This window comes from Populus trichocarpa, chromosome 6 (assembly GCF_000002775.5).
Source record: "Populus trichocarpa isolate Nisqually-1 chromosome 6, P.trichocarpa_v4.1, whole genome shotgun sequence".
Lineage (NCBI taxonomy): Eukaryota > Viridiplantae > Streptophyta > Magnoliopsida > Malpighiales > Salicaceae > Populus > Populus trichocarpa.
In genome coordinates, this window is record NC_037290.2 from 11,672,996 (window position 1) to 11,700,794 (window position 27,799).

Below are 27,799 nucleotides of genomic sequence, written 5' to 3' on the forward strand. Positions count from 1 at the left end.
ATAACCCGACATAAAAGAAAACAAAGAAAATCACAAAACCTGATTTTTAAAAAGACCAATGTCAAATTATGAGATGGAAAAAACAAGAAAAAAAATTGATGTCAACCCTTGTTGGCCTATAAAACCCATGTGTTAAGCCATTTGATCGAAAAAATCAAATATAAAAAAACTACGAAGACCAATTCTTAACAAATCAAATATTGAAGGAAGACATAAAAAAAAATCAATCAAACAAAAACATAAAAAAGAAAGCACAATAATTAAAAGCAAAAAAAAAATGTGTGAGCTCACCCGAGCTAACTTGCCAAACCCATAACTCAGGTTATGAAATCGGGATAACCTTATAAAAATAAAAATAAAGAAAACAATGATGCCTATTTAAAAAAAACGACAATAACCCGTGACACGGGCCATTTGATTGGAAACACAAAACCTGGAAAAAACCACGAAGCCCAAATTTTAATAAATCAAATATCAAATGATGAAATTGAAAAAAAAATCACAAAAAAAGGATTCAAAAGAAAAAAATAGCAATTAAAAGAATAAGGACTAAATTTGAAAAATAAAATAAAGGATGAATAATTTTTTACTGAAAGGCTAAATTTAAAAATAAAAATCAATTTCACAAAAGAATTAAAGAAGAAACCACCAAGAGAATAAGGACCAAATTTTATATAATCAACAAATTAAATATTGTGATTAAAGAATGAAATTGAAAACAATTGAAAGTTTAAAAAAGTGGCAAGAAAAAAAATAAAAAAAAAGAATCATGACCAAATTTAAAAAATAAAAAAAATGAAAATTTTAGATTAAAGGATGCTATTAATAATAAAAAAAAAAACACTTACAAAAAGCCTCAGGACAAAAGAATAAAGATCATACTCAAATATATCAAACCAAGGGAACTGCCATGAACTTTTAAATGTTAGTTGTGAATTTTGAGAAAAAAAGGAGAAAAAAAGACTATGATGACAATTCATCTAGTAAAACTAACATGCGTCATTTGTAGAGGAAAAAGATGTTGTGAGGAATCCAATGACACGATAGTGTACATGCTGCCGAAGCATTGCAATGTCCTCCTACATGCCTGATAATTTTTTTTAATATTTTTTAATTAATGTGAAAGATTAATTTACCCCTCTATCAACCTTGTTATAATAAAAAAAACCCACTTGAAAATACAAAAATACTCCCAAAGAAAGCTTAAATTAATTTTGAAACAAATATTATTTTAGTAAATTTAACATGTTATAAAAAGTAAAATCTCAAAAAAATCCCTAGAAACCAAATATCTTATTTTTCTCTTATAAGGGTAGTGAAAGTATTTCATTATTTTAGAAAGAGAGAAAAAACCTCTGTACCCTAAGAAAACAAAAATGACATATTTATTGTGTGAAAAAATCAATTTTACCCATTAACTTAGTTTTTTTAACTAATTTTATAAAGGATAAAAACATCAATCCATTATTACAACTCTTTCTAGTACCACAGTAACTTGATAAAGGATAAAAACAAATCGTTTGGAAACGCCGTGCAAACCGCGTTTCTAAAAAATTTAAATTTTATTTTTTTTGCTAAAATTTAATATGGTTTGTATATTTTGAATCGTTTTGATATGCTAATGTCAAAAATAATTTTTTAAAAATAAAAAAAATCATTGACATGCATTTCACCATAAAAAATTATTTAAAAAACAACCGCTATCACACTGCCATCAGATCTATAGAAAAGCTGCTAATCTTGTCAAATTAACAAGTAGCAAATGTTACTACAAAAGATGGGCCGCCTTTACTTCCCAACTCAATGCACCGTGATGAAGGGAATGCCGATAGAACTATGATGTTATTATTTCACAGTAATTACAAGAGTAATTTAACTGCTTGCTAGCTCTTGGCACAATCATACAAGAGGAGGATTTGCAGTGTGTAAAGAAAAGGAATGCTATGCAATCCGAGAAGCTCACAAAAGTACAAACCGCTGAAAATTTCTGGTATATACAAGTGGAGAAAGATATAAAAATGGTGGCGTTTGAAGACCATGAGAACAAGTTGAACTGCTCCAACGTGGTCTGTCTGGCTTTGTCTGATGCAGTCATACATTGTCATTGACCTTCAGAAAGATGAGTTGACCCATCAAAAATCATAATCTATATCTGTTAAGTTTTGGGAGACAGATCGCTTAACTAGCTTTCCTTGTTCGTCATACCGATCAAGGTTTTCACATGGGGCAGGGAAGACAGTCCCTATTACACGACCTTGAACAAAGGCACACTGGAATATGTGCTTCTTCTTGTAAGTTAAACCCACTGACATATCCCAAAAAGTCACATTCCTAACTGGAATTTCTTGGCTTCCATGTATGCGAACAGGCACCCGAACTCCTTGACCATGGATTCCAGTGAAGCTTATGTCCCCAAGTATTGGAACAGCTTTTGGATCATAACCTTCATCAGGGTGTTCATTGTAATCCGTCTTGATAACAATTCCAACTCTTACATTGTCAAATGTCAGGTTCCTGTAAGTTATATGTCGGACATACCCCCCTCTTCCAGGAGCAGTCTTGATCCGAACTGCACGCCTTGAGCTCCACACAAGGACGTTCTCCACGGTGACATTTGATACCCCACCTGACATCTCACTGCCAATTGATATACCGGCACTGTTACAAAATCCAGTCAGGGAATTTCAGTCAGGGTGGATCTTAGTTGCCATCTAAAAAAATAAATGCATATATGACAAGGCAAGACAGCTAAATTGTGAATCTAATAGAAGTAATTGTTTGATAAAGCCTAAATGCACAAATCAGTTGGAGTCCAAAACCGATCACACTGCACATTGCCAAGCAACAGCGATTGAGATTTGCTACCCTGCTTCAGCTAAAACAATTTCTCAAGTGAAGTTCTAACGTGGCTGAAAGCCACAAAACAGTTCATCAAGATTACCAGGCAGGCAATTTGGTTTGAGGAATAACCATTGTTGCCATCTTTACTTGGAAACAAAAAAATGTCTTGGTTCCCTTCCAACAGACTTTGCAGGAAAAAAAAAATAGTGATAGAACCGGAAGTACTTATGTGGTAAAGTTCTTTAGAAAAGCAGATTTTCTGATATACATATAGTACATGTAAATAAATTAAGTGCAGTTTAGCATAAATCATGAGCCTCCACTTGAGCACATTTCCTCTAAAAACTTCTAATCTAATGGTTGAAATTATCAAAAATAAATAAATATCATCTATAAACTTGGCCCTGTGCATCCAAGCACACATTCAAAGGTTTTGATCATGCAAGGGGAGATGCCTATAGAAAAGACAAGAAATATTCAATAATGCTTGGGTATGAAGATTTGTAGAAGGCACAAAAGGATGCAATAAAAAAAACTAGCTCCGGCAAAATTACCAGAACAATAATGCAAAAAATATGCACCAAATTGGAAGCAAATGACATCAGATATTTTACCTGACCATAGAGCGAACTACAAGATTACGGATGAGAATATTCGTTGAAGGTCGTCCATATGCAATTCCATACTGATCCCAGCCACTCTTTATTGCAATCGCATCATCACCCACACTTATGTAACAATCTTCGATTACCATATCCTCACACGAATCTATTTATGCCAAAAATTAAAGTTCACTTTATTCAGTATGGCAAGAACAAATTGCTTACAAACTTCAAAAAAAGCATTTCAGAGTAACAAAATAAATAAATTGCTGAAAATGCTATGATGGTACATCCTATGTGATGCCAAGGGCTTTGGAGTTTAACCAGCCAATATATGATAAAGTATTACTAGTTACTAACTTGCAGGATTATATCATGGTCCTACATTAAAATAGAAGGATAGTGAAAAAACAAAATTAACTAGTACAATGGTAAATAGGGTATTACACAAGAATGAAGTCAGTTTGAGAGAATTCAAAGGAAAATGTAGAATGATACAAGATCCAAAGTTTAGTGTCAAAGTTGAATAAATTTTGCTCCTCATAATCAATCTCACCATTACTTTGATATCTGGAATGCATTATTGATTATCATCCCAGACCAGCTCGTCAGTGAGCTGAAAAACACTCGAACACACAAAAGAGAAAAAACCCTCTTCAATGAACCATTTTCCCAACATCGACCTTTAGCCCTAAAATTGTTTGCTAACCCTTTTTTCAATTTTAAGTTTAGCCCTATTCGTCCTTTTCTTTTCATTGACATAGAGTCATAGACCAATTAAAACTCAGCAGTGCATCTCATCCAAGGTGCAAAATTAAAGGCTCAGATCAATATGTAGGCTGATCAACTCTATAGGTTAAGTTAACATCAAAGGTAGAGAGTCAGTTTCTGCAAAATAAATTTCATCGGCAGAAAACTCAATTGTCAGAAATATTTACCAGGATCAATTCCATCAGTATTTGGGGCTTCAAATATGGGTGCCAGAATCGTAACATTCCTGATTGTTACATTCTTGCAGTCATATGGATGAAGTGTCCAAAATGGGGAATCTCGCAGAGTTATGTTCGTAAACACAATGTCACTTGACCACATTATCTGCACAAGGGGGCCCCTAGTGTGGTTGAGTAGCTTTTGGCGATACTTCTTCCACCATGTTTGACCCTGTCCATCTATGGTACCATTGTGTCCTGTTGATCAACAGAAATGTTAAATGAGGATCATTCCCAGTCAAGGAATAAACATTTGCAAACACAGAATGTTGATGAACTCAATGTTCAACATAAAAACAACCAAAGCTAGATTCCACTAACTTCTGGATCAACTTATACAGAGTTCAAACTAGAAATAATGATATGCATATATAGCTGGTGGCTACCAAACAACCATATCAACTGTTTGTACAGTGGTGCCATCAGTTTGATTTGGGGCTTTGTATATACATCTCATTAAAATATATGACGAAAATGCTTGAATTGTAAGAATTAATTAATTTCATTGATTGCCCATTGTGATTAAGCAGAGTTACAAAGGAAGCAAGTTAAGGTCCTTATTTGCTACACTTTATTTTGTGGAGGGATTGTTAAGGCACCACGCCTAGGCATTGAATAAATGGAAAAAAACATATCTAACATTCAAGGAATTGTCCTTTCCAAGTAATCTTGTAGCTTACAGTGCCAGAATTCTAAATAGCAAAATGCTTCAGTAAGGAAACGAAGAGCTCACTATTATTTTGTACAATACACTTCTGGGTGGAAGACCTATGCAAATTTAGCATAATCAATGATGATGATGCCAGAAGTTGCAGAAAATGGTCATACCACACATCATCTTCTCTTAAATATATGACCTAAAATGACCAAGAAAATTTCACTTTGATACCATATGTGCAGTCTTCATGATTAATAATACAATACCATTGGTCAATAGTCGGCTCCACAACAGTTAATGATTTACCCTGCAGGTTGATCATACATTTTTGTACTCTCCATTTTTTATTCAAACTGCTTCCTTGTGTTTTTTTCTATAACCCATCTTGAGGATCACTCTTTCTATTTGCATATAGATCTCCATTGCACGAGTGATCTTCAAGATGGGGCTACAACTTGTTAAACACTTACAAAGTTAAAAGCTAGAATTGGGGTTTAAGCATACTTTTGATGGAAGTTAAATAGACTAACCAGTTATAACAACATCTCTGAGGTTTTGACCATGGATTAAACTTCCATATCGAGGTCCAGGATGCTCTCTCCCATACCCATATGAAGGCAATGCAGGCATTAAAGGCCAATACTTCTCATCCTGTGAATATCAAACAAGGGGACATGTCCTAAATGAGCAATAACTTCAAATAAAATAAAATAAAATGATTGAAAGTTCAAAAATTGAATCATTGAAACCTAGTTAAATAAGCAACTTCTGTTAAAAACTATGAAGAGTTGCCAAAGTTTCCAACTATTTGGGAGACCAACAATTGGTAAGCTGTCATATTAATAGTGCAGACCATATAGTAGAAGCTTATATGGTCGATAACTTCATAGTACTTGTTCACAGTAGAAATTGAATTTTGAAAAAATAAACTTGATATCCATACTTGCAACATATCATGTTCCCAAGGACAATAAGCTTCAATAATTAACTTAGGGACATGTCTTTGCATTGTCATGATAATAATTATAAAACTTGTTAAATCTACTCTCACTCTCTCTCCCTGTCCCTAACTAAACAGTTGTTTTAGACAACAAGGCATAACAGCCCCTCCCTCAAACAGAGTTAGTAGGTAACTTGGTAATTGTTTGTTTGACCCTATTGCAAGTTCAAGTGCACCATGAATCTTTCCACTTATGCAGATTCCATAAGCAAGTAGATTCTACATATAACCATTATTTCTTTGCACACACGACCATAAATAATTTTTTTTTAAAAAAAAAAACTCACTCCAAGAGTCCAAGTATTCAACTCAAGCATGTCAAACTAATCCACAGTCCTCCATAAGATTCCATTTAAACTAGATATTGAAACACTCCCTCCAAAGGCCGATAATCACAGATTATATATTAAATCACACGGAACCCACATTCTACTAGAAAATCTATTCATTAAATAAACTCGGCCACCCCAGACACCTAACACTCCCTTATATTTTTTTTCTTGAATCTAAATCATTGGATAATTATTGAAATTAAAAAAATAAAAATTCATCCCTTATTTACAGACCTAATTAGCTAGCTAGAATCCCAAAACTTTTTTTTATTAACAACAACAACAACAAGCCCCCCGACGGCCCAACCACCACCACCACCACCACCACCACCAACAACAACAACAACATAACTTTCCACATTTGAAAAAAAGAAAAAACAAATTACGATTAATGTAAGATAAAAATTAAGGCTGTGATTGATACCAATTAAAGATTTAGTGAATAAACCTGGATTCCAAGTATAACAGCACCCTCAGCAAGAAAAAGAGTCATATGACTAGTCAAATTAAACGGTGCCGTTAACCATCTCCCTGGAGGCACATTAAGTTGGCCACCACCTCTCTTGCTCAATTTCGAGATTGCCGAAACTGCCCTCTCAAAAGCCTCGGTATTTACAGTAGCACCATCACCGACGGCACCAAAATCCGTCAAATTGAAAGCCACGGGACGCAGTTGAGGCATGGGGCGGAGGGGTCCTCTCCAGAAAACGGCGAGCCCAGCACCAACGGGATTGCGTTTCCATAGAAAGACGGAGGCGAAGGCGGCGATCCAGAGGAGAGCAAAGAGAGTTTTGTGAGAAGATAAAAAAGCAGGAAGGCAGCGTTTTAGTTCAAGCCTTTTGTAATTGAAACGACTGCTCGGTGGCGGTGCTATAGTCTCTACCATCATCAATGAGAAATTATCGATTTGGAATTGGAAATCTGAGATTTTTGTAGTACATGGACGGATCTAAATTCTTTTGAGGTTTTGGTGAGAGTTCTTCGGGAGCGGGAGGGAGAGAGCTGTAGAGTGGAGAGATTGGATTGGGTGAGATGTTAATATCAGAAACAGGTGTGGATTTGTTGAGTGATATATTATGCAGTGTGTTTGTTACAAGTTCGATTTTTCTACTTTTATTTTTGAACATCCCAACTCCACTTTTGTTATGGTCCATTGATATTATTGCTTGAACCAGAAACAATATTTATAGGAATTTTTAAAAAAGATTTTGGAGATTTTTTATTGGTAATTCCGTGGATTATTATTGGTGGGTAGATAGATATATACGATGTTTTATGATTTTTGATAATTAATTTTTAAATAATTATTTAAGTAGTAAAGAATATCTGATTTTCAGATAATATTTATAAAAACTTTAAACAATTTTAAAATAATTAAGACTCCTACTAAATATTGAATTTATTATTTCCACTTTTCTTTTTTTTTTCTTTGTTTTTTTTCCCCAGAAAAAGCACATCACCATCAAGGAGACATGGACATTGCCAAGGAAGACATAGAAGATGCAACTAGGTAGGTATTATTGGTGGAGAGTTGCAATCAGATGAAGTAGGTATTATTGATGATATTATTGATGATATTTTGTGGTTTGATTTTCAGGTAATTTTATATAAATCCTATATAAATTTAGATTTATTTAATGATATAATTGAAAATTGAATTGTTTTTTTTTTTCAATGAATATTTTATTTTACTGAACTATCAATAGATAGTGAGATAACTGCAACTACTTTAAAAAAATGAAAAAAAAAAAGAAGGAAATAATTGTACCTTTAATGAACAAGCGAAGTATACACTTAATTTGTTTAAAATAGCTTTGTAAATAAGTAAGGTTATCATTAACGAGGATAATTTGTATTTAATTACATTAGAAGACTCTTTACTTAGACAGTGTTCGGGAACACGGTTCAACCTGCGTTCTTAAAAAATTTTAAATTTTTTTTTGTTAAAATTTAATATGGTTTATACGTTTCAGATCGTTTTGATGTGCTGATGTCAAAAATAATTTTTAAAAAATGAAAAAATATCATTGACATATATTTTGGCACGAAAAGTTATTTAAAAAGCACCAGTAACTACACTGTCAAACACGCTCTTCCGGTAAAGATCTTAAGTTTTTCATGCCTTTTGAACATTGGGCTCAACTTTTATTGTTGTCCTTGTTCGTTTAATTTTTTAAAATATAGCTTGAAATTCTATTCTGTAACGTTTGCCTTTAATTTGACATTGGGAATTCCTCCACATTTTGCTTGTGAGAGAGGTGAAAAAAATCTCAACATGTAAAACGATCTAATATGACTTCGGAGGATGAGATTGCACAAAAATAAAGTTCAATGACCGGAAAAAAATGTATTATAAAAATGAAAATATGTTAATGTAATAAATGTGTGTTTCGGTATGATGAAGTTTTTTAATCGAGAAATGAAAAGACAATGTCTACTCTTAATAAAACCAATTGAAAATGCTAATTTAAGACTAAAACGGGAAGTTTATCTTCCTTCTTATTGATGCATTTTTTTTTAACAAAAACATGTTTCTTTTTTTATTAGAAGTATTGTTTTTAAATAAAAAAAATCTATCAACATCTAAAAAGCAAGTTCTAATTAATAAAAAAAAATACATTAATGAAACTTCTCTTTCATCTCTCAATATTTAAAGATTTCAATAATATTAAGTTCAATTTTTTTATTGTTTGATTATCACCAACATACCACTTTCTCTTTCATCTCTCAATATTTAAGGATTAACACGAAAAAAAATAAAAACAAGGACCTAAACACGCTAAACTAAGAACAATAACTGATTATGAAAAAACATAAATCTTTAGGGATGAAATATAATTTTGGCCTCACTAAGCCAAAGCGCTTTGTATGTTAGTTCTTGTCCTCCATGTTTTTATTTTTTTTTTAAATAATGTCAAATTCAAATTCATAGAATTGATCTCTAATCTAATAGCGTAATATTTTAAGATATATAAGGTAAACGGGATAAATTTTTTTTGAAAAGGATCTAAGTGCATAAAAATATATAAAACAGAACTGAAAATGACATAATTAAAAGGATAAAAGTTTTAGTGACCGAAGTGGACAACTATAAGAATTTTAGGGACTTATAATAGAAAAATATCCTAAATAGTGGAATGAAAAAGAAATGTGTGGGGTGAACTGTGGATGCATAGTGAAAAGCCTATATCTTTATTTAGTACATAGTTAATAATAATAATAATAATAATAGTAATTAGTAATTTGCCTTCAGTCTCATACGGGCCCAAGCCCAAACAAACGGGGTCAGGCGTCAGTACACAAAAGTCTTGGACTGTAGGACAGGCTAAAGGGCCTAGAAAGCGCAGAGTTTGAGTCATTTATCCTGCACACGTGTCAAGTTACAGTTGGTTCTTTACTTGCATGCAATGGAGTGCACTCATCCATGTATCTTTACAGGATGGATAAGCTGAGGTAGCCTGCTTAAATCAAGAGACAGTCAGCTCCCAGCTGCACTACAGCTCTGGATTGGTCTGGTCGGTCATCCATGGCTCTGAACTTTGCCTCTTCTTCATTGTCAAGCCTTCCAACCAGGACAAGGTGATCACCGATCATTTCTTCTCCATTTTCTTTCATGCTGTTTAATATTGGATGCTTAATTATATCTGACATTAATCAATTCATATCTAAACTTGATTCAAATTGCTCACTGATTTACAGCGCTTTCTGTTTGAGTAAACAGGGATAAACCTCAAAAATCCTTGCTGGGGAAAATTGAAAAATGCCAGGCAGTGAAAGTCAGAGTAAATGCAACAAAAGGGGTTTCCAGTGTATGTGAACCGCTCCCTCCGGATAGGCCATTGTGGTTCCCTGGTAGCTCACCACCTGAATGGCTTGACGGAAGGTAAGGTTACTTTATTTTATGCTATCTTGTACAGGCACATTTCTCGCTACACTGCTCTGTCTTTGCTAAATATCGGTTTGGTTGATGATTTTTCCCTTTCTTTTCTTTTGTGTTGGATAACTGTATTCATAATTAGTGAAATATGATTTTTGAAACTTTAATTCTTTCTTTGTGTTAAATGAAGCCTTCCTGGAGATTTCGGCTTCGACCCGCTTGGATTAGGTAAGCGGAACCGAACATCTCACTGAAGCATCTTCCAGAACTGTTGACTGAACGTTCAAGTTGTTTTTTTTCCAAAGTTTTATAAGGCTTTTTGATCTTGTTCCACACTCCATAAAGTAATTATATTAGCTGTTGATATCCATCATCATGCATCATGTATTTCAGGGTCTGATCCAGAGTCGCTTAAATGGTTCGCACAAGCTGAGCTAATACATGGCAGGTGGGCAATGCTAGCCGCAGCAGGAATTCTCATTCCAGAATGGCTAGAAAGACTAGGCTTTATTGATAATTTCAATTGGTTTGATGCTGGCACTCGAGAATACTTTGCAGATCCTACAACCTTGTTTGTAGTGCAGTTAATCCTGATGGGTTGGATTGAGGGAAGAAGATGGGCTGATATGATTAAGCCAGGGTGTGTTGACATAGATCCTAAATTACCACACAAAACGAAACCGAAGCCAGATGTTGGCTACCCCGGTGGCTTATGGTTTGACCCCTGGAATTGGGGTAGAGGGTCACCGGAACCTGTAATGGCAATAAGGACTAAAGAGATAAAGAACGGGCGTCTTGCTATGCTAGCATTTGTTGGTTTTTGGTTCCAGGCCATTTACACTGGAGAAGGCCCTATTGATAATTTGATGGCTCACATTGCAGATCCTGGTCACTGCAACATATTTTCTGTAATACTCTATACCTGATCATATTCATTAACCATTGGTTATCATCATTGAAGAAGAAGATTTAATTATTATTCATGGCTGCAGGCTTTCACATCTCACTAAATGCAAGGCTTGGAAGGGCTAGTTGAGCAAAAAAACTTTCCGATGCAGTTGAACAGAAAGCCAGGATTGGTAATGAGAGTTGTGAATGCAAAGAGTTTAGTTATTTCTTGAGCTTGTATCCTGTTTCAATCTTTCATTTTGCAAGTATTCAAGCTGATTAAATGACATGACAAGTAATGTGCTTGGGCAATCCCTGCACTCGTAGGATTGCATTGATGGAAAGCAGATAGTTCCACTAAAAAAAGGATCTAAACAGAAAACTTTAAGCACGATTACTGGTTAGACAATCTGCTCTTGACAACCATCAAATGAGCGCAGATACAAAACCAGTGATGCTAAATCAATGGCACAAGATCTTGATAAATTTGGCAGCTCATCAAGTAATTGACAGGGTCAACGATTGTTGCAGATCTCTCTCAATACCATGAATCATTTCTCCTCTATAAGACGGCTGTACCTCTTTAATTTGGAATTCTATTCTTAGAATCTAAATAACAATACTTGCTAGCCTAATCAACAATTCCCTCAAAGCCACACAGAAAAGTCAACATGACACGCCCTCTCAAACCCAAGCTAAACAAAAGGAAAACAATAAGCGACCAAAGAGATCTAGAGACCCACGAAATCCTTCCGAACAGTGGCAGGTTTCTATCCGGGATTTTCTGACATTTCCGGCTTGGCAATGGCTGCTGTTCGTATTCGTACCGTCTTCGTGCTTTCCCTTCTCACCTTCTCCCTCTCCCTCTCCAAACTTGCATTTTCCTTGACAGAAAACGAGGCTCTCCTCAAGGTCAAGAGCTCTTTCACCAACGCTGAGGCATTGGATGATTGGGATTCACGTTCCTCTCCTTGTGTTAAGAGATGGGCTGGTATCATTTGTTTTGGTGGTCTCATCACAGGTCTCCATCTCTCAGACTTTGGTCTGTCAGGAACAATTGATATTGAGGCATTGCAACAACTCCGTGCTCTTCGAACCCTCAGTTTAAAGAACAACTCTTTCTCCGGTCAAATCCCAGCGTTCAATAAATTGGGTGCACTGAAATTACTCTTGTTGTCTCACAACAAGTTTTCAGGCCAAATACCAAATGATTTCTTTTCCTCCATGGCATCTTTAAAGAAAGTTTGGCTGTCTAATAATGATTTCACAGGGAATATACCTGTTTCATTAATGAGTTTACCGCATCTATTGGAACTTCATCTCGAAGGCAACCAATTCTCTGGACATATCCCACCGTTGAAAAAACCCACGTCGGTAACTTCCCTGGACCTTTCACACAACAAACTTGAAGGAGAGATCCCCGACAGCTTTTCCAAATTCAGTAACGAATCATTTCTAGGAAATGACAGACTCTGTGGGAAACAACTTGACAGGGATTGCTCCTCAATGGTTGCAGAATCTTTGCCTCAACCTGCTGTTGAAGAAAAAAAAGAAAGCGCTAATTCAGACAGTCATACCAAATTGGCAATTGGAATCGGAGTTCTAGTAGTGATGGGTATTTTAATTATCGCTGCCTTTACTGGGAGGAAGAAGGATACAGACGATGATTTCAGTATTTTGGAGAAAGAAACACCCAATGAGATGATTCCTGTGCGCGTACGCTCAATTAAGAAGCCAGCTGAAGGGAGTACTCGGAGAGGCCTTGACTCTTCCCGGAAGGGTTCCTCTCACGGAAGCAAGAATGGTATGGGTGATCTGATCATGATTAACGATGAAAAGGGTGCATTTGGATTGCCTGATTTGATGAAGGCAGCAGCAGAAGTGTTGGGAAATGGAGGGTTGGGGTCTGCATACAAGGCTGTCATGACAAATGGATTGTCAGTGGTGGTGAAGAGGATGAGGGAGATGAATAAGTTAGGGAGAGATGGGTTTGATGTTGAGATGAGACGGTTTGGAAGGATAAAGCACAAAAATATTTTGGCACCATTGGCATACCATTACAGGAAGGAGGAGAAGCTGTTGGTATCAGAGTATGTGCCCAAGGGCAGCTTGTTGTATGTCTTGCATGGTATGAGATCCTCAGGAAGTTTTTTCCATTATATTTTTTCCTATTTTTTTATCTGTCTATGTGATTGTCACTCTGAAGGCTTGTGTTGCTGATAGTTTTGAAGGCTTTCAAATTTATTCCTTTCATCTTGTCAAGTGGCCTCTGTTCTAAATTTTGTGGAGTAGAACCAACACTTTATTTTTATTGGATTAGCAAAACCAGCGTTCTTAATATTTTCCCTGCATTTTCCTCCACATCGATGTCTGATCTGAAGTTCATTGTTCTTCAGGTGACCGTGGAACATGTCATGCCGACCTCAATTGGCCCACACGTCTGAAGATAATCAAGGGAATCTCAAGTGCATTAGGTTTTCTCCATTCAGAGTACGCAACATATGACCTTCCACATGGAAATCTCAAGTCCAGCAATGTTCTTTTAAGTGAAAACTATGAGCCGCTAATCATTGACTATGCCCTGGACCCGCTAACCAATCCCAACCATGCTGCACAAGCGATGTTTGCTTACAAGTCCCCGGAATATATCCAACACCAGCAAATTTCTCCGAAGTCTGATGTCTATTGTCTAGGTATCATAATTCTTGAAATCATTACAGGGAAGTTCCCTTCTCAGTATCTTACCAATGGCAAGGGAGGGACTGATGTGGTCCAATGGGTCTTACAAGCAAGTTCTGAACAGAGAGAGCAGGACTTGATCGATCCTGAGATTGCGAACAACACTAGTTCAATTGACCAAATGGTGCAGCTACTCCGAATTGGGGCAACTTGCATCGAAAGTAGTCCAGTGCAGCGGTTAGACACGAGGGAAGCGATTAGGAGAATAGAACAAATACTAGTCTGAGACATTGCTTTAGGCCAAAGAAGAAGTCCTAGGAGAGGTTGCCGGCGTCCGAGTCGATGCTTCGTTTTATGCTCGAACACAGCAACCATGCACGCTTTAAAAGTCATGATGGTAATGAAAATGGTAATAGCCTTTGCTCTTATCACTTGTGCTTGGATTCTCTTAAAAGGGGATACAATATACCTTTGCTAGCCATTCCACCAAATGAAAGCTCTTGCGGAGAACACCTCATATTTGGGCAAAGCCTTGTGGCATGGCAGCCACCATCTCAGAAAGGTATACTGAGTTCCTTCTTCACAAGGACGGGTGACAGACTTTCTAGGAGGTCGAAATTTGTAGTAAAAATTATGTTCTCTATCATGTACATTTCTGTTGGTTTTTTAGGCAGTTTTCCTGCGATGTTAATATCATGTTTTTTCTTCTTAATTTCATGTCTCGTGTAGGATTGACAATGCACGGCAATATCTGCAAGAATTTCTTTCTGTTCACCAACATGGTTCAATTTTGTAATTTCTTTTCCTCGAGTTGATAAAGTTTAAAGTTGTGAGTTTGGTTTTAGAACATTCTAGGCATCACCCCGAACATGCATTACCCACGATTTAAAAAATCTCACTATAGTTTTAGAAATTAATTCTATCCTATAATCTTTTTTGGGTTCAGCCTAAACTCATGTATTTTTTTTTAAAAAAAAGCAATTCTTGATACCCTTTCAATGAAAAAAATGCAATGTCAATTACTTACAAGCTCAGACCTCTTCTTCATGATAAAAAAATTATAGTAATATTTATATAAATTTTTATTTATTAAAAAGAACTAATTTGCTTTGAAAAACAATACAGCTAGACTTATTTACATTATTCAATGGAACAATATAATGATATTTTTACCTCTCTATCTTGAAAACTTAACACTTGTAATTAAATATATTAAAATTTTTTCACGGGGTTTATTAATCATTATCAAATTAATCAGAAATGAATAAATCTTTTCTCATTCTAATTGCACAATGAATCAAATAAAATATCATTGAAAGTAAAAAACTTAAAACTAACATTAAGTGATATTTTTGTATTTTTACAACGGTTTTTCATTATTATAATATCAGCTGAGTAGTAATTTGATATTTGACCAAATATAAAAAATAATAAACAATTAAAAAACACAATGAAATGATCAAAATACCTTTAAAAGCAAAAAAATCAAAATTAGAGTTAAGGGACTTTTTTGTTTTTTGACAATGTTTTTTTGTTATTACCATGTGAAATCATGAACAATTTGATATTTGACTAAATATTAAACAAAAACAAAAACAAAAGGATAAGCATGTGGGAGATGCTCGTGCGCTTTGGGCGGTGCATGTGGCACCTCTTAGCATCCAAAAATACCTTTTTGTCATGTTGTTAGAAGCGTTGTCATATCCTCTTCCATATGGAGTGATGCATGTTGGTTTTGGAGGTCCAGTTTCTCATCGGTGGACCTTTTTTTTCTTCCTCCCTTGAAAATTACGACTTTGACTTTTATCTTGTTGATATTTCAACTTCAGAATTTATTTATTTATTTATTTATTTATTTTCTTGGTCTTTTGTAGAAGTTTTATTTGTTTTCAGTTTAATCATTCAATCTCAATTTACCAAATATTATATTTTTCAATTTGATCCTTATTCTTTCTATTTCTATTTTTTTTCTTTGGTCCTTTTTGTAAAAGTTTTATTGGTTTTTAATTTCATCATTCAATTCAAATTGATGATATTATGTTTTTCAATTTGATCCTCATTATTTTGATTTCTAATTTTTTTTCTTGGTCCTTTTGTAAAATTTATTTTTATTTTCAATGTCACCCTTTAATCAAAAATTTATTTTCATTTTTATGTCATTTTTTATCCTCATTCTTTTGATTTTTTGGATTCTTTTACTAAATTATTTTTTCTTTTCAATCTCACCCTTCAATCAAATATAAGATTTATTTTATTTTAAATTTGATCTTCATTATTTTAATTGTTATTTTTTCTAATTCTTTTGTATAATTGATATATTTTTTTTAATTTTATCTTTTAATATTTGATTGATTGAAAATTGGATTTCATGGTTTTTTCAAATAGGATGCTTCAAGTTTAACGATCCAAGTCACTGATTTGAAAAGTTCACATGGTTTTTTTTAAAAGGGCTTTAAAATTCTCTTTATTTTTTATCGAGCTATTTCAATCCCATGATCTAGGTTGCGATTTTGACAAGATATCCCGAGTTGGCTCAACTCTGATAATTAGGGTTATAGGTTTGGTCATGCTAACTCGGATTAACCAGAACCAGTTTCTTATGTTGTTTTTTTTTTCATTTCATTCTTCCATATTTAATGGGCTGTGAATTGAGACATATTGTTTGTTTCTTTTTGGAAAAAAAAATATTTTTTCTTAGATTATCCTAATCACTTTTCTTTTAAATTTGATCATTTATTGTCATTTTCTATTTTTTTTGTCTAATTGAAATAAAACTAGATTATTCGACCTAGTCGGATCTATGACTCAAGTCACATGTTTTTCTTTAAAAAAAAAACACATTTATGGTATATGAATATCATTTTTTACATAAAAAAACAATTTGACCCCGTGTCAAACCACAAACACTAAAGCTAGTACAATAACTAAATAGGGATGAGGCATCTAATTATTGAAAATTTTTCACGTATCAAGTCATGAAATAGAACTTTTAAAATGAGGGTGTGAGCCCGGTTTAAGGCTATGTTTGCATCAGAATTTTAGCAAATTTTGATTTTTCACTTCAAAATATTTTTTTTATGTGTTTAAGATCATTTTGATGGATTGGCATCAAAAATAAATTTTAAAAATATAAAAAAATTATTTTGGTGCATTTACAAACAAAAAGTACTTTGAAAACTAATTTCAACCACAATCCCAAACAATCTCACTTAGAATAAGTTTTTGAGTAATCACTATTTGACTCCGATTTATTACATTATTTGAATAAATCCCGCTATGGGTAAGCATTTTCAAATCAGGTTGATTTTTTATAAATAAAAACATTCTTTTATAAATAAAAACTAACCAAACCAGAATATATATATATATATATATAGTTCAAACCGATTAATTTCAATTTGATTTTTTAATAAAGAAAACCTAAAAACCCTTCGTTTTTTAGTGGGTTTTTTGGAACTTTTATGAGCTTTTTATAGCCAAATTCAGCTGGTTTTTATAGAATAAGAAGAAAAATCAAAATAAATTTATAAAACGGATAAGATAATTGTAAATACTCAATATCATATATAAATATAATCATAAAAATATATATATAAAAAGTATATGAACTTATCCAAATAACTTATATAACTGTAATTACAAAAGTTTGTTGTACTTAAAATTTATTCAAACACTAGACATGTTGTCGTTTATACATTAGAAATAATATGAACTTTCTGTTTTAACAACAAAAAGATGCAAATCCTAGAGGTGGGCCGTGAGTGGAGCCATGGAAAAGATCGAGAGAGAAGGGTGGAGAGGGGACGTGCAATTGTAACAATGAATTTTTGGTTTTGAGTATTTGGAAAATAATTTTTTTATTTATACCCTCCTCTTAGGTTAACATAATTTTTAATTTTTTAGTTGAACCGGTCTAATTTGGTTTTATATAATCGGTTTCAAAAGTTTTAAATAAAAACCAAACCGGACCTAATTTTTTTTTCTAATTGTTTATTTTTTTTTTTGATTTTTTATAGTTTTTTTTTCATATACTTTTCTCCATTTAATTGATTTTTCAGTTTTTTTTTTCTAACGTCTAATTCCCGCGGAGCGCTAGCGACGAATCAAATGCTTAACTTAGGCATGTGGCAAAACAACTATCCTTACTCTCTTAGTGGCAGCTAAGTTAACACGTGGAATCACATTAAGCAGCTACGTGGAATGGAGAAAAAAATATTTTTTTAATTCCCTTCCTCTTCTTCAAAACCACCGCTCGCTCCCCATCTGAGTCAGATCACATACCAAAAATGTATAGGACGGCGGCGTTGGCAAGGCGCCTGCTTTCTGGTGCAACTGCTGGTAACAATAGCAACAGCCGTATCAGATATCTTAATCTCCGAACTACAATTATCGGCTCTCGCTATTGCACAGCGGTCAATAACAATCATAGTTTTCCTCAATCAATCTTCAACCAAAACCAAACCCCACGTGCTAATCTAGAATTCCCTAATCAATCAGAATCAACGTCGTCATCCAACTGGTCAACATCATCAACGGCTGAGGATGTTCGACAACGGCAGGAGAGACAGAAACCGAGGATTGAGTACCAAGAACAGCAAGCTCGAGTTCTTGAAGCCTCCCTTCACCACGTGGTACGGATCCTTAAAATTAATTAATGTAACTTTAATTTTGTTTTTTGTATAACAAATTTTTTTAAAAATGGGCAATGCAGTTAAGGTTGGGATGGAGTGAAGAAGCTATGATTGCTGGAGCAAGAGATGTGGGCGTTTCTCCTTCAATTGTTGGATCATTTCCTAGAAAAGAGGCTGCTTTAGTTGAGGTCCTTTTCTTAAACTTGATGATTAGTAATTTTTTCCTTCTTTTCCTATTCAATTTTAGGTATATGTTGCATAGCATTTATATGTTTCGAAATTAAATTAATGGTCACTCCTCAACTGTAGGCATTAGATTGCGATGCTGACTTGTATTTATTTTTCCCTGTTCAGTTTTTCATGGATGAGTGCTTACAAAAGCTTATTGATAGAATTGATTCTGGAGAGGAGTTACAAAACTTGGTACCTAGTGAGCGCATCTCTAAGCTCCTCAAGATTCGTCTTGAAATGCAATCTCCGTATATATCGAAATGGCCCCAAGTCCTTAGCATCCAAGTATGAAAAAATTTCCCCTTCTTGTTGTGCTGCTAAGTTGCATTGTTGGAGCTGAATTCAGAAATACCTCTATTTTATGGCTTGCAGGCATACCCATCAAATGCGCCGACAAGTTTTAAGCAGCGTGCAATGCTGGTTGATGAGATCTGGCATGCTGTTGGTGATGAGGGCTCTGATATAGATTGGTATGTGAAGCGCACTGTCCTTGGAGGAATATACTCAACAACAGAGATTTACATGCTGACTGATAGCTCACCAGGTTTATTTCTCTCACTTAACATGTCATTGTCAAATAGATTTTCATTTTTGTTTTGTTCTTTAGGTGCACCTTTTCCTGTTTTGTTAGCATTAATTGAAATAAAAATGACTTTCTTCTTCCAGTGGGCTTGTAAAGTATATTCTACTGTGATCATTATGAATGTTTTCTGCAAAAGAACTGTGACGAGCAATGGTATAGCTTTTTAGTTGAGTCCTGTAATATTTCTACATATGAGATGAGATTTTTTTCTTCCTGGATCAAATTAAGAATAAGCTAGTGAGAATCCTGGCCGAAGGTAGAAGAAATAGCACTGCTCTCTTTCATTTCTTTTCCATTTTAGAAGCCCTCACTTCATCTCCCTTCCATCAGAACAGTTTTTGATCGAGGAAGATACTCCAGCTATGTATATCAAAATGGATATATATATAATAGTTTATTTGGTTACCTTAATTTTCCTGACAGATTTCCGCGATACATGGGCATTCCTAGATGATCGAGTGAAAGATGCTTTTGATCTCAAGAAAACCATTCAGGAGGTAGTCTCTTTTAGTTTTCTATGGTGTTCTATATCAACTTATTTTGGGAATTTTGGCCTTTCTTGGGAGGGTAAGGTAATGTGGTTACTTTACTGCAGGCAATGTATATGGCAGAAGCTGTTGGTGCTGGAATGGGGAACTCTTTCCAAGGATTTGTAAGGAGAGTTTTTCAGAGGTGAACTATGTATCAATGTCACACATTTTCACTTTCTTACCCTTTAAAATGTTATCGCCTATGATGAGAGATTCAAACTAGGAGAAGATGTCTTCATGTTGAAGTACCTTTAGTGGTTTTGCAATTTTTACTCCTTTTAATATCTGAGTTTGCTGTCCGAGGTCAACCATGTAGCGAATTTCCAGCCCTGTAGGAATTGATTATTTATCCTTTCAACAATAAGAAGTTAAAGATCAAAATGATCTTACAGGAAATAAATTATCTCCATCTTCAAAAGCAACTACCTCGCAGCAATGATTTTTGTTGATTGATAATGAGATGCATTTATATTTACATTGCACCTTGGAAATTCACTTATCCTGATGATAGTTTGTTCAATCAGATTAGCTGACTGTTTTGAATGTGATTGAGGTCAGACAGTTACGGGGGGGAAGAAGAAGCAGCTCCCTTCTGCTTCCTGCTTTTTCCCAAAGTCAAATCTGTGTCTTCTCCTCACCATTTGGTCTCAGTACTCTACGGATCCAATTTCTCACATTTTCCTTGCCGCATTTATCACTTGAACACCGTATGCTCTTGAAGATACAAGCCAAACTCGAGCCACAACAATTTAGCAACAATTTAGAAATCAGCTCACATTATTCACAAGTTTCAGCCCTTCATCATGGTGGAACCTCTGTTTATAGAACCCTTTACTATCCTGGGAATGCAAAGTCTTTCAAAATCTCCAGTACTCTCAGCAATTAACGAAACTCTGCTGGAGAAACCAAGAAGTCAACAGACACAGTAGTAAACTATAAGCTCGCTGTTCAAGCAACTATTATTAGTAAATCAAGCAGAAATAAAACCCAGTTCAGACTTCGATTTCTCTTACTTTTCAGGAGATCGAGAGTTCTTGTTTATTTTCTGTTAGGTCTGGTCATGCATGTGGCGAGAAGGTGTACGGTGATACGGTCAAGGCTTAATACTTACAACTGAATATTAAACATTTTAGCAAGTTAATTCTTGGAACGCCCGTTCCTGACATATTCTGTACTGTGTCAACAATCTATCCATGGCCCAAAAAACAACATGATGTGAGCATAAATCAAGCAAAATCACCTCCGATGTGAGACGAAGGGTACGTAAAAGGTGCCTTTCAACCTAGTCTTGTAAATATGCTGACATTCACTGGAAGCAACCGGAAGTGGGTGATTCTAAGATTCATCCTAAAGTTAGAGTTTACCGCCTTTCTCTTCCACCGCTTCCTCTTCTTAAATATCACACATGTCCGTGTACTCTCTACCTTCTACAGATATTCTCTGTCAATCATCTAGATCGAGTTTTCATAGCACAGGCATGGATTTCTTAGACAGCAGGCCAATTGTCTGCGACAATGGATCAGGCTTAATGAAGGTAATTGAATCAGAAATGCCGTGTTCTTTTCCTCCAAAATTATAAAGTTTGTTGAACAAAGTTTTCCGTTTCAGGCTGGTTTTGCCGGTGATGATGTTCCATGTGTGGTATTCCCCAATTTAATAGGCCGACCACGAAACAAGCATGCAATGGTCAGCATGGGACAAAAGGATATGTATTTTGGAGACGAAGCAGAAGCAAGGCGTGGAGTTCTTAGTTTAAGCTACCCCATACATCATGGAATTGTGAGATGCTGGGAAGGAATTGAAAGCGTTTGGGAGCATACCTTTGATCAGGAGCTCCGAGTTTCCACAGAGGAGCATCCTGTTCTTTTAACAGAGGCTCCACTCAATCCCAAAATTAACAGAGAAAAGATGGTGGAGATCATGTTTGAAGGTTTTAACATTCCTGCAACCTATATAGCCATCCAGGCGGTTTTATCGTTGTATGCCAGTGGCCGAACTACAGGTACGATGGAAGCAATGCTCTCAACTCTCAAGAGAGATACAATGAAATGCTATGACATTTTAAATGCATTTGGAGAGGGATTCATTGCTGTCTTGCAAAATGTTTTTCAGGTATTGTTATGGACTCTGGAGAAGGTGTGACACATGTAGTTCCAATATACGAGGGCTATGCGCTGCCACACGCCATCCATAGACTTGACTTGGCAGGAAAGGACATTACGGACTACCTCACCAAAATCCTAGCTGAAGACGGCTACATTTTCACCTCTACAGCTGAGAAAGAAATTGCTAGAGACATCAAAGAGCGAATTTCCTACGTGGCAATGGATTTTGAAAGAGAGCTTGAAACATCAAGGAAAAGTGCAGCACTAGACAAACAATATGAATTGCCGGATGGACAAGTCATAACCATTGGAGCTGCGCAGTTCAAGTGCCCGGAAGTTCTGTTTGATCCGAGTAGAGTAGGAATGGATTCAGGTGGTGTGCATGAGATTGTGGTGAGGTCAATCAGCAGGTGCGATGTAGACATCAGAAGAGAGATGTTTGGGAATGTGGTGCTTAGTGGGGGTACCACTGTGATACCAGGCCTCGCTGAAAGGTTGGCCAAAGAGGTCAGCTCATTGGCGCCGCCTGGTGTGAGGGTACGAGTGGTTGCTCCACCAGAGAGGAAGTACAGTGTTTGGATTGGTGGCTCCATCTTGGGTTCCTTAAGCACCTTTCAGCAGGTACCTTCTGACAAATCAATCTGAGTTATTAGACACCATCACTAAGGTCCATATGAATCTCCTCATCTCCATATGAAAGCAGAGATGTAGCGTTAATCTTCTGCGAAGTTCATTGGTGTTATAAATGCATGGTGTAATTTCATGTTTAACTTTTCATGGTGGGTTCTATTGCAGATGTGGATATCCAAGGAGGAGTATATGGAGTCTGGATCTTCCATTGTGCACATGAAATGTTTCTGAACCAGTCTCACAGCTTCAACGAGGAATTTAGCATCACCTTCAATGAGAACCGGCTGTTGAAATTTACTGGCCAAGGTGACAGCATCCTTTAAAGCAAAAGCTTCCACAGTTCGGGCATCTAAAGCAAAGGGGAAGTACCTGCTCTTAGCTACACAAACAGCACCGTAATGATCTCTAGCCTCAATGCCGACTGCACCAGATTTGCAAGAGGAGTAAGCGCCACCAAAATTGATCTTCATGGTTCCTAAAGAGGGAGGAGTGATCCATTAAGGAAGTGTTTAGAATGATAGAAAAAAGATGGATTGGATATAATAATTTTTTTTTTTAAATTGTTTAGTCTATAAAAATCAATTTTTATCGGAAGAAAGTTTTATTTCACTAAAAATATATCGCTTTCATGTAAAATAACCTAAGACCTTTTATGCTCGGGTTGTAATCCCATTCTCAAAGCTAACAGATAATCCCACTTCCCCTCTCTTCATTTGCCACGTGTCCACAATAGGCCGCCTGTTGAAAAGATCAGCGAGTAGAGAGAGAGTTATCATAAGAGTTTGAAGAGCCTGCAAAATGAAAGTTCTCAGATGACAAGGGACCTGAACAGACCATGTCTGCTTCCATATTGGTCTGAACGAGAGGTGTTCGCAGTTGGAGCAAAGGCAAGAGTAGATAGGGCAATTTGATATACTATCTTAGCTGAATAGATTCCGTTCATAGTGTGATGCCGAACAAGACAGTCAAAGAAATTAGCTGCAGAAACAGGAATGCTGAGAATCAATCTAGCATTTTCATTTGCAAACAGGTCCTTGCAAGAGAGGATTTCCAACAACTCAGTTGTGATTACAACTACCTCTAATCAAACAAAATAGGGATTCTAGATCTTAAAACCTCAATAAGAGTAAAATATTCTACAAGAACAGCCGTGTAAAGAAAGTACAAGATTTTCAAGGGAGAATAAGTTTGCAAAAAGACTTTAAGTAAAGAAAGCAATAAAGATAAAATAAATAAAAAGAGCAATAAAACACTTTAGGGGGAAGAGAAGATAAATAAATTTGCAAGAAACTGAAAATGTGGGACTCACCATCATTTATAATACTCTCTTACCTTAGTTATATTGTTACACAGAATACACCCTATCTACGTAAGTAATTTTAATAATACATAGATAATGGTATCAGATAAAGATAAAAGAGATTTATTAAATTCTAATAAAAGTTAAACTCTTATTGTATACATACATACGTGAATCTTAGTCTAATATTTAACTTTTAATTAGTTATTTTATTAAGAATTTCTACTATGAATAGGATTGTATCTTTCTTATTCTGCTGCTACTACCAGAAAATTGACAAATACAAATGGACACACTCATAAAATATTTTCATCAGTAAATTACGGTGAATTTCTCCAATTGAATATATCCTCGCAGTATTCATCAGTAAATACCAACAAACATATTCTCTCGGTTTATACCAAGAGAATTAAAGTAGAAAAAGAAGGAATTAAAAAAAAAGCCAAAAAGTACGACGACATGTTATTTTTACAAACATAATTACCGATAAATTTAAATTCATTGATAAATCCATCTGTAATATTTAATTTATGACCTGATAAACGACCTTTCTCTCTCCCTCTCCCATTTCTTCATTTCCTCTATTTTTCTCAGCTATAAACAACACAACCCCCTCCCCCCTCCAATTTTATCACAAATCAACTTCCTACTATATATCCAGTCATTCTAATACTCAGTTTGCCAACATTTCTGTTTTGATTCAAATTTTATTGAGGATTTCTCACTTCAAGTAAGCAAAACTATCCATTTTTTTTTATTTGAACTCAATTTTAAAATGTTAATTTTTATTGCATATTTTTGTAGTATATGTATTTTGTTTGGGTGTTTACTTGTTTTATAGCTTTTTCCCATTTAAATTTGTTGTATGAATGTATGATTTGGTCATGTTAGGGTTTGTTCGAGATTTTGTAAAACTGTATTTGTTTGTAAATTGATGAAATTTAATTTGAATTTGTTATTTAGTGTTTTTTGATGAAATAAATAATGACTTATTTAATGGGTCCGTTTTATATTTTGTTAATTTTATTGTTGACCTGAAATTTTTGGTAAATGTATAGAAATTTGAATTTATGTAGATAATTGATAATGAATTAGTTGTACTATTAAAATAGTTTGAAAAATTTTGAGTTAAACCAATGTTCTGTTATTTATTTAGCTTACGTAATTAATTAATACATGTTGTCATCAATATTCTATGTAGGTTTGATGTAAGTAATGGATGATCGTTCATGGATGTATTGAGATTCACCTGAAGGATTGCGTATGATGAATTATTGTAATGGGGTTCAAAGTTTTGTTAATTACGCACTATCTAATTCAAGAAATATTAGTGAATACGGTATTAGATGTCCATGTAAGAGGTTAAAAATAAAAAGTTTTTCGGTCCAAATGTTGTAACGATACATCTACAAAAAGGGTTCATAGAAAGATACCTATGTTGGTTTGCACACGGAGAACTGTATGCTCTTTATGAGACCATGGTAGAAAGAATGGTTAGGTCAGCTTCTAGTTCTAGCAACGTGCATAAAGTTGTAGATAACAATAGTAATCATTATAAGAATATGGTTATGAATGCGATGAGAATGAATTAGAGTTATATTGGTCAATGTCCAAAATTAGATGGAGAATCTAATGTAGACGTGGCAAATTTTTTTAATCTTTTGAAAGACTCCGACAAACTATTATGGGATGGGTGCATAAATCACAGTAAATTATCGGTCATTGCACAAATGTTCATCATCAAGTTAGATCATGGGCTAAGTGAGGCCAATTACGACATAATTGTTGAATGGACGAAAAACATTTTACCTGAAGGGAATAGATTGAAAGAGAACTTTATGCTGCAAATCTATGATGAAACCCCTTGGCTTAGGATACTAAAAAATTGACATGTATCCAAACTTCTGCATGTTGTACTACCTTAAAAATGCATAATTGGCTGAGTGCAAAACATGTGGGCATACTTGTTATAAACCCAGAACTGGTAGGGGAAAGAATCTTGTCGCTCATAGAAAACTTAGATACTTCCCAATAACATCTAGACTATAAAGGTTATTCATGTCACCAAAGACTGCTGAGCACATGATATTACATCATTCACATGATGCGGTGGATGAAGTGATGGTGCACCCTTCCGATGGTGAAGCCTGGAAATATTTTAATAAGGTGCATCCTCAATTTTCAGTGTAATCAAGAAACATGCGTCTTGGGTTATGTACATACAGATTCAATCCATTCAGGTCATTTGTTGCTCATTATTCTTGTTGGCTGGTGATACTCATAGTTTATAACTTGTCATCAGAGATGTGTATGAGGCTAAAGTTTATGTTTTTATCTACTATCATACTCGATCCTAATAGTCTAGGTTGGAGTATAGATGTTTGTCTTTATCCGGCTATTAATGAGTTAAAACAGTTGTGGTCATCTAGGGCTTTGACTTATGATGTATTGAGAAAACATATTTTCAGATGAAGGTAGCTTATATGTGAACTATCAATGATTTTCCTGCATATGAAATGGTTTTTGGTTGGAGCACACATAGAAAACTAGCATGCCAATACTGTATGGAAAATAACAAGGTCTTCACGTTAATAAATGATGGTAAAATGTCTTTTCTATTGCCAAAGGCGGTTCTTGCCAACGGATCACAAGTACAGAAATAATAGAAATGACTTCTTTGGTGGCAGAGTTGAAAGGGATATTACACTGCCACTACCATCGGGTAAATAAATGTATGACATGGTGTCAGAGTACGATGACATTATATTTGGTTTTCAATATGGTAAGCAAAAGTTTCATGGTTTTAGTTTGACCTATAATTGGGTAAAGTGAAGTATTTTCTGGGAGCTTTCTTATTGAAAGACCAATCTCCTCCATCATAATCTTGATGTCATGCACATTGAAAAGAACGTGTTTGAAAATACTTTCAACACAGTTATGGATGTGAAAGGGAAGACAAAGGACAACATCAAAGCTAGAATGAATATATCTTTGTTTTGTCACCATAAAAATATAGAGTTGTTTTATGTAGGGGTGATCATTTTTGGTTCTGTTCGGTTTTTATCTAAAAAAATAACCAAACCGAATTAAAAAAATACCGAAACCGGTTCAAACCGACCAATTTTGGTTCGGTTATTTTAGGATAAAAATTGAAACCCAACCAGCTTATTTTCAGTTCGGTTCGGTTTCGGTTCAGTTCGATTTGGTTATTTTATATTAAAAACCAAAAACTATATTGTTTTTTTGGTTTTTTTTTTTGTAATTTCCAATGGGTTTCGGTTTGGCTCGGTTTTTTCTTGTTTGGCTCTGTTTTGTTCGGTTTGGCTCGGTTCGGTTTGATTTTTCGGTTTTAGGCTTATTGAACTGATACCGAACCAAACCGGTTGGTTTTTAAAATATTCTAATCGGTTTAATCGGTTTTCTTTCACAGTTCGGTTTTTTCGGTTAATTTTTTTTGTTTTCTCAGTTTAATCAGTTTTTTAGTTTTTTTGCTTACCCCTAGTCTTATGATGGTTTCTGGTTGTAAAGCCCAAAGCCAGCTTCACCATAGACAAGAATGCACAGTTACTTATCTACCAATGACTTAAGCGTCTGTGTTTTTCTAATGAACATGCTTCGAACATGTCGAGGTTGATGAATTTAGAGGATTGCAGATTGTATGAAATGATGAGTTATGACCGCCACGTGTTTATGCAAACACTCATTCAACTAGCTTACTAGGATTTATTATCAAAAGGTATATTTTGATTACAAGATGAACAATTTTCCACGTGGTTCAGAACACATGTAAAGACTTTTTAATTATTCTTATCTTTTGGTGTACTTAATTTAATTACACATTTCTCGTTAACTGTGATGGAGATGTAATTCATGTACCGAGTTTATCAATTGGGAGAGAATGCTAGTGTTACTTTAAATTTACT

The 27,799-nt window shown here is 34.9% G+C and overlaps 5 protein-coding genes across 7 annotated transcripts; 4 read left to right on the forward strand and 1 right to left on the reverse strand.

The window, feature by feature from the left end:
* Positions 1 to 1,814: 1,814 nt before the first annotated feature.
* LOC18100310 (probable polygalacturonase) lies at positions 1,815 to 7,552 on the reverse strand. Its single transcript, XM_006381534.3, has 5 exons — positions 6,871 to 7,552; positions 5,621 to 5,741; positions 4,382 to 4,630; positions 3,456 to 3,609; positions 1,815 to 2,658 (listed from the first exon to the last, which is right to left on the reverse strand). The coding sequence occupies exons 1-5, from the start codon at positions 7,309 to 7,311 to the stop codon at positions 2,133 to 2,135; spliced, it is 1,491 nt and encodes a 496-aa protein (XP_006381596.1). The 5' UTR covers positions 7,312 to 7,552; the 3' UTR covers positions 1,815 to 2,132.
* A 2,285-nt stretch (positions 7,553 to 9,837) lies between these two features.
* LOC18100311 (photosystem I chlorophyll a/b-binding protein 6, chloroplastic) lies at positions 9,838 to 11,499 on the forward strand. The gene is made up of 5 exons (XM_006381535.3): positions 9,838 to 10,001; positions 10,144 to 10,305; positions 10,490 to 10,527; positions 10,693 to 11,207; positions 11,292 to 11,499. Exons 1-5 carry the CDS (start codon positions 9,949 to 9,951, stop codon positions 11,307 to 11,309), a joined length of 786 nt encoding a protein of 261 aa, XP_006381597.1. The 5' UTR covers positions 9,838 to 9,948; the 3' UTR covers positions 11,310 to 11,499.
* A 150-nt stretch (positions 11,500 to 11,649) lies between these two features.
* On the forward strand, positions 11,650 to 14,662 carry LOC18100312 (pollen receptor-like kinase 3). Its single transcript, XM_006381536.3, has 2 exons — positions 11,650 to 13,315; positions 13,584 to 14,662. The coding sequence occupies exons 1-2, from the start codon at positions 11,992 to 11,994 to the stop codon at positions 14,150 to 14,152; spliced, it is 1,893 nt and encodes a 630-aa protein (XP_006381598.1). The 5' UTR covers positions 11,650 to 11,991; the 3' UTR covers positions 14,153 to 14,662.
* A 3,393-nt stretch (positions 14,663 to 18,055) lies between these two features.
* Positions 18,056 to 20,263, forward strand: LOC18100313 (uncharacterized). The gene is made up of 6 exons (XM_006381537.3): positions 18,056 to 18,497; positions 18,578 to 18,685; positions 18,852 to 19,013; positions 19,101 to 19,272; positions 19,735 to 19,808; positions 19,907 to 20,263. Exons 1-6 carry the CDS (start codon positions 18,153 to 18,155, stop codon positions 19,985 to 19,987), a joined length of 942 nt encoding a protein of 313 aa, XP_006381599.2. The 5' UTR covers positions 18,056 to 18,152; the 3' UTR covers positions 19,988 to 20,263.
* Positions 20,264 to 20,414: 151 nt separating this feature from the next.
* On the forward strand, positions 20,415 to 23,721 carry LOC18100314 (actin-66). Of its 3 annotated transcripts, none has more exons than XM_024604362.2 (5): positions 20,415 to 21,100; positions 21,275 to 21,375; positions 21,450 to 21,843; positions 21,954 to 22,567; positions 22,742 to 23,721. In XM_024604362.2, exons 2-5 carry the CDS (start codon positions 21,319 to 21,321, stop codon positions 22,805 to 22,807), a joined length of 1,131 nt encoding a protein of 376 aa, XP_024460130.1. In that variant the 5' UTR covers positions 20,415 to 21,100; positions 21,275 to 21,318; the 3' UTR covers positions 22,808 to 23,721. The 3 variants fall into 3 exon arrangements, with proteins under 3 accessions (XP_024460130.1, XP_024460129.1, XP_006381600.2); XM_024604361.2 differs by having other exon boundaries at positions 20,415 to 20,769; positions 20,862 to 21,375; XM_006381538.3 differs by having other exon boundaries at positions 20,415 to 21,375.
* Positions 23,722 to 27,799: the final 4,078 nt, after the last annotated feature.

Coding starts and splice junctions, on each gene's coding strand:
- LOC18100310 (XM_006381534.3), bottom strand. CDS start 7,311: ATGATGGTAGAGACTATAGCACCGCCACCGAGCAGTCGTTTCAATTAC. Junction 4,631..5,620: donor CAGAGATGTTGTTATAACTG/GTTAGTCTATTT, acceptor GTTGATCAACAG/GACACAATGGTACCATAGAT. Junction 3,610..4,381: donor TACTGATGGAATTGATCCTG/GTAAATATTTCT, acceptor TGGCATAAATAG/ATTCGTGTGAGGATATGGTA.
- LOC18100311 (XM_006381535.3), top strand. CDS start 9,949: ATGGCTCTGAACTTTGCCTCTTCTTCATTGTCAAGCCTTCCAACCAGG. Junction 10,002..10,143: donor AGCCTTCCAACCAGGACAAG/GTGATCACCGAT, acceptor TTGAGTAAACAG/GGATAAACCTCAAAAATCCT. Junction 10,528..10,692: donor CTTCGACCCGCTTGGATTAG/GTAAGCGGAACC, acceptor CATGTATTTCAG/GGTCTGATCCAGAGTCGCTT.
- LOC18100312 (XM_006381536.3), top strand. CDS start 11,992: ATGGCTGCTGTTCGTATTCGTACCGTCTTCGTGCTTTCCCTTCTCACC. Junction 13,316..13,583: donor CTTGTTGTATGTCTTGCATG/GTATGAGATCCT, acceptor ATTGTTCTTCAG/GTGACCGTGGAACATGTCAT.
- LOC18100313 (XM_006381537.3), top strand. CDS start 18,153: ATGTATAGGACGGCGGCGTTGGCAAGGCGCCTGCTTTCTGGTGCAACT. Junction 19,273..19,734: donor GCTGACTGATAGCTCACCAG/GTTTATTTCTCT, acceptor TTTTCCTGACAG/ATTTCCGCGATACATGGGCA. Junction 19,809..19,906: donor TCAAGAAAACCATTCAGGAG/GTAGTCTCTTTT, acceptor ACTTTACTGCAG/GCAATGTATATGGCAGAAGC.
- LOC18100314 (XM_006381538.3), top strand. CDS start 21,247: ATGTCCGTGTACTCTCTACCTTCTACAGATATTCTCTGTCAATCATCT. Junction 21,376..21,449: donor ATGGATCAGGCTTAATGAAG/GTAATTGAATCA, acceptor TTTCCGTTTCAG/GCTGGTTTTGCCGGTGATGA. Junction 21,844..21,953: donor TGCCAGTGGCCGAACTACAG/GTACGATGGAAG, acceptor AATGTTTTTCAG/GTATTGTTATGGACTCTGGA.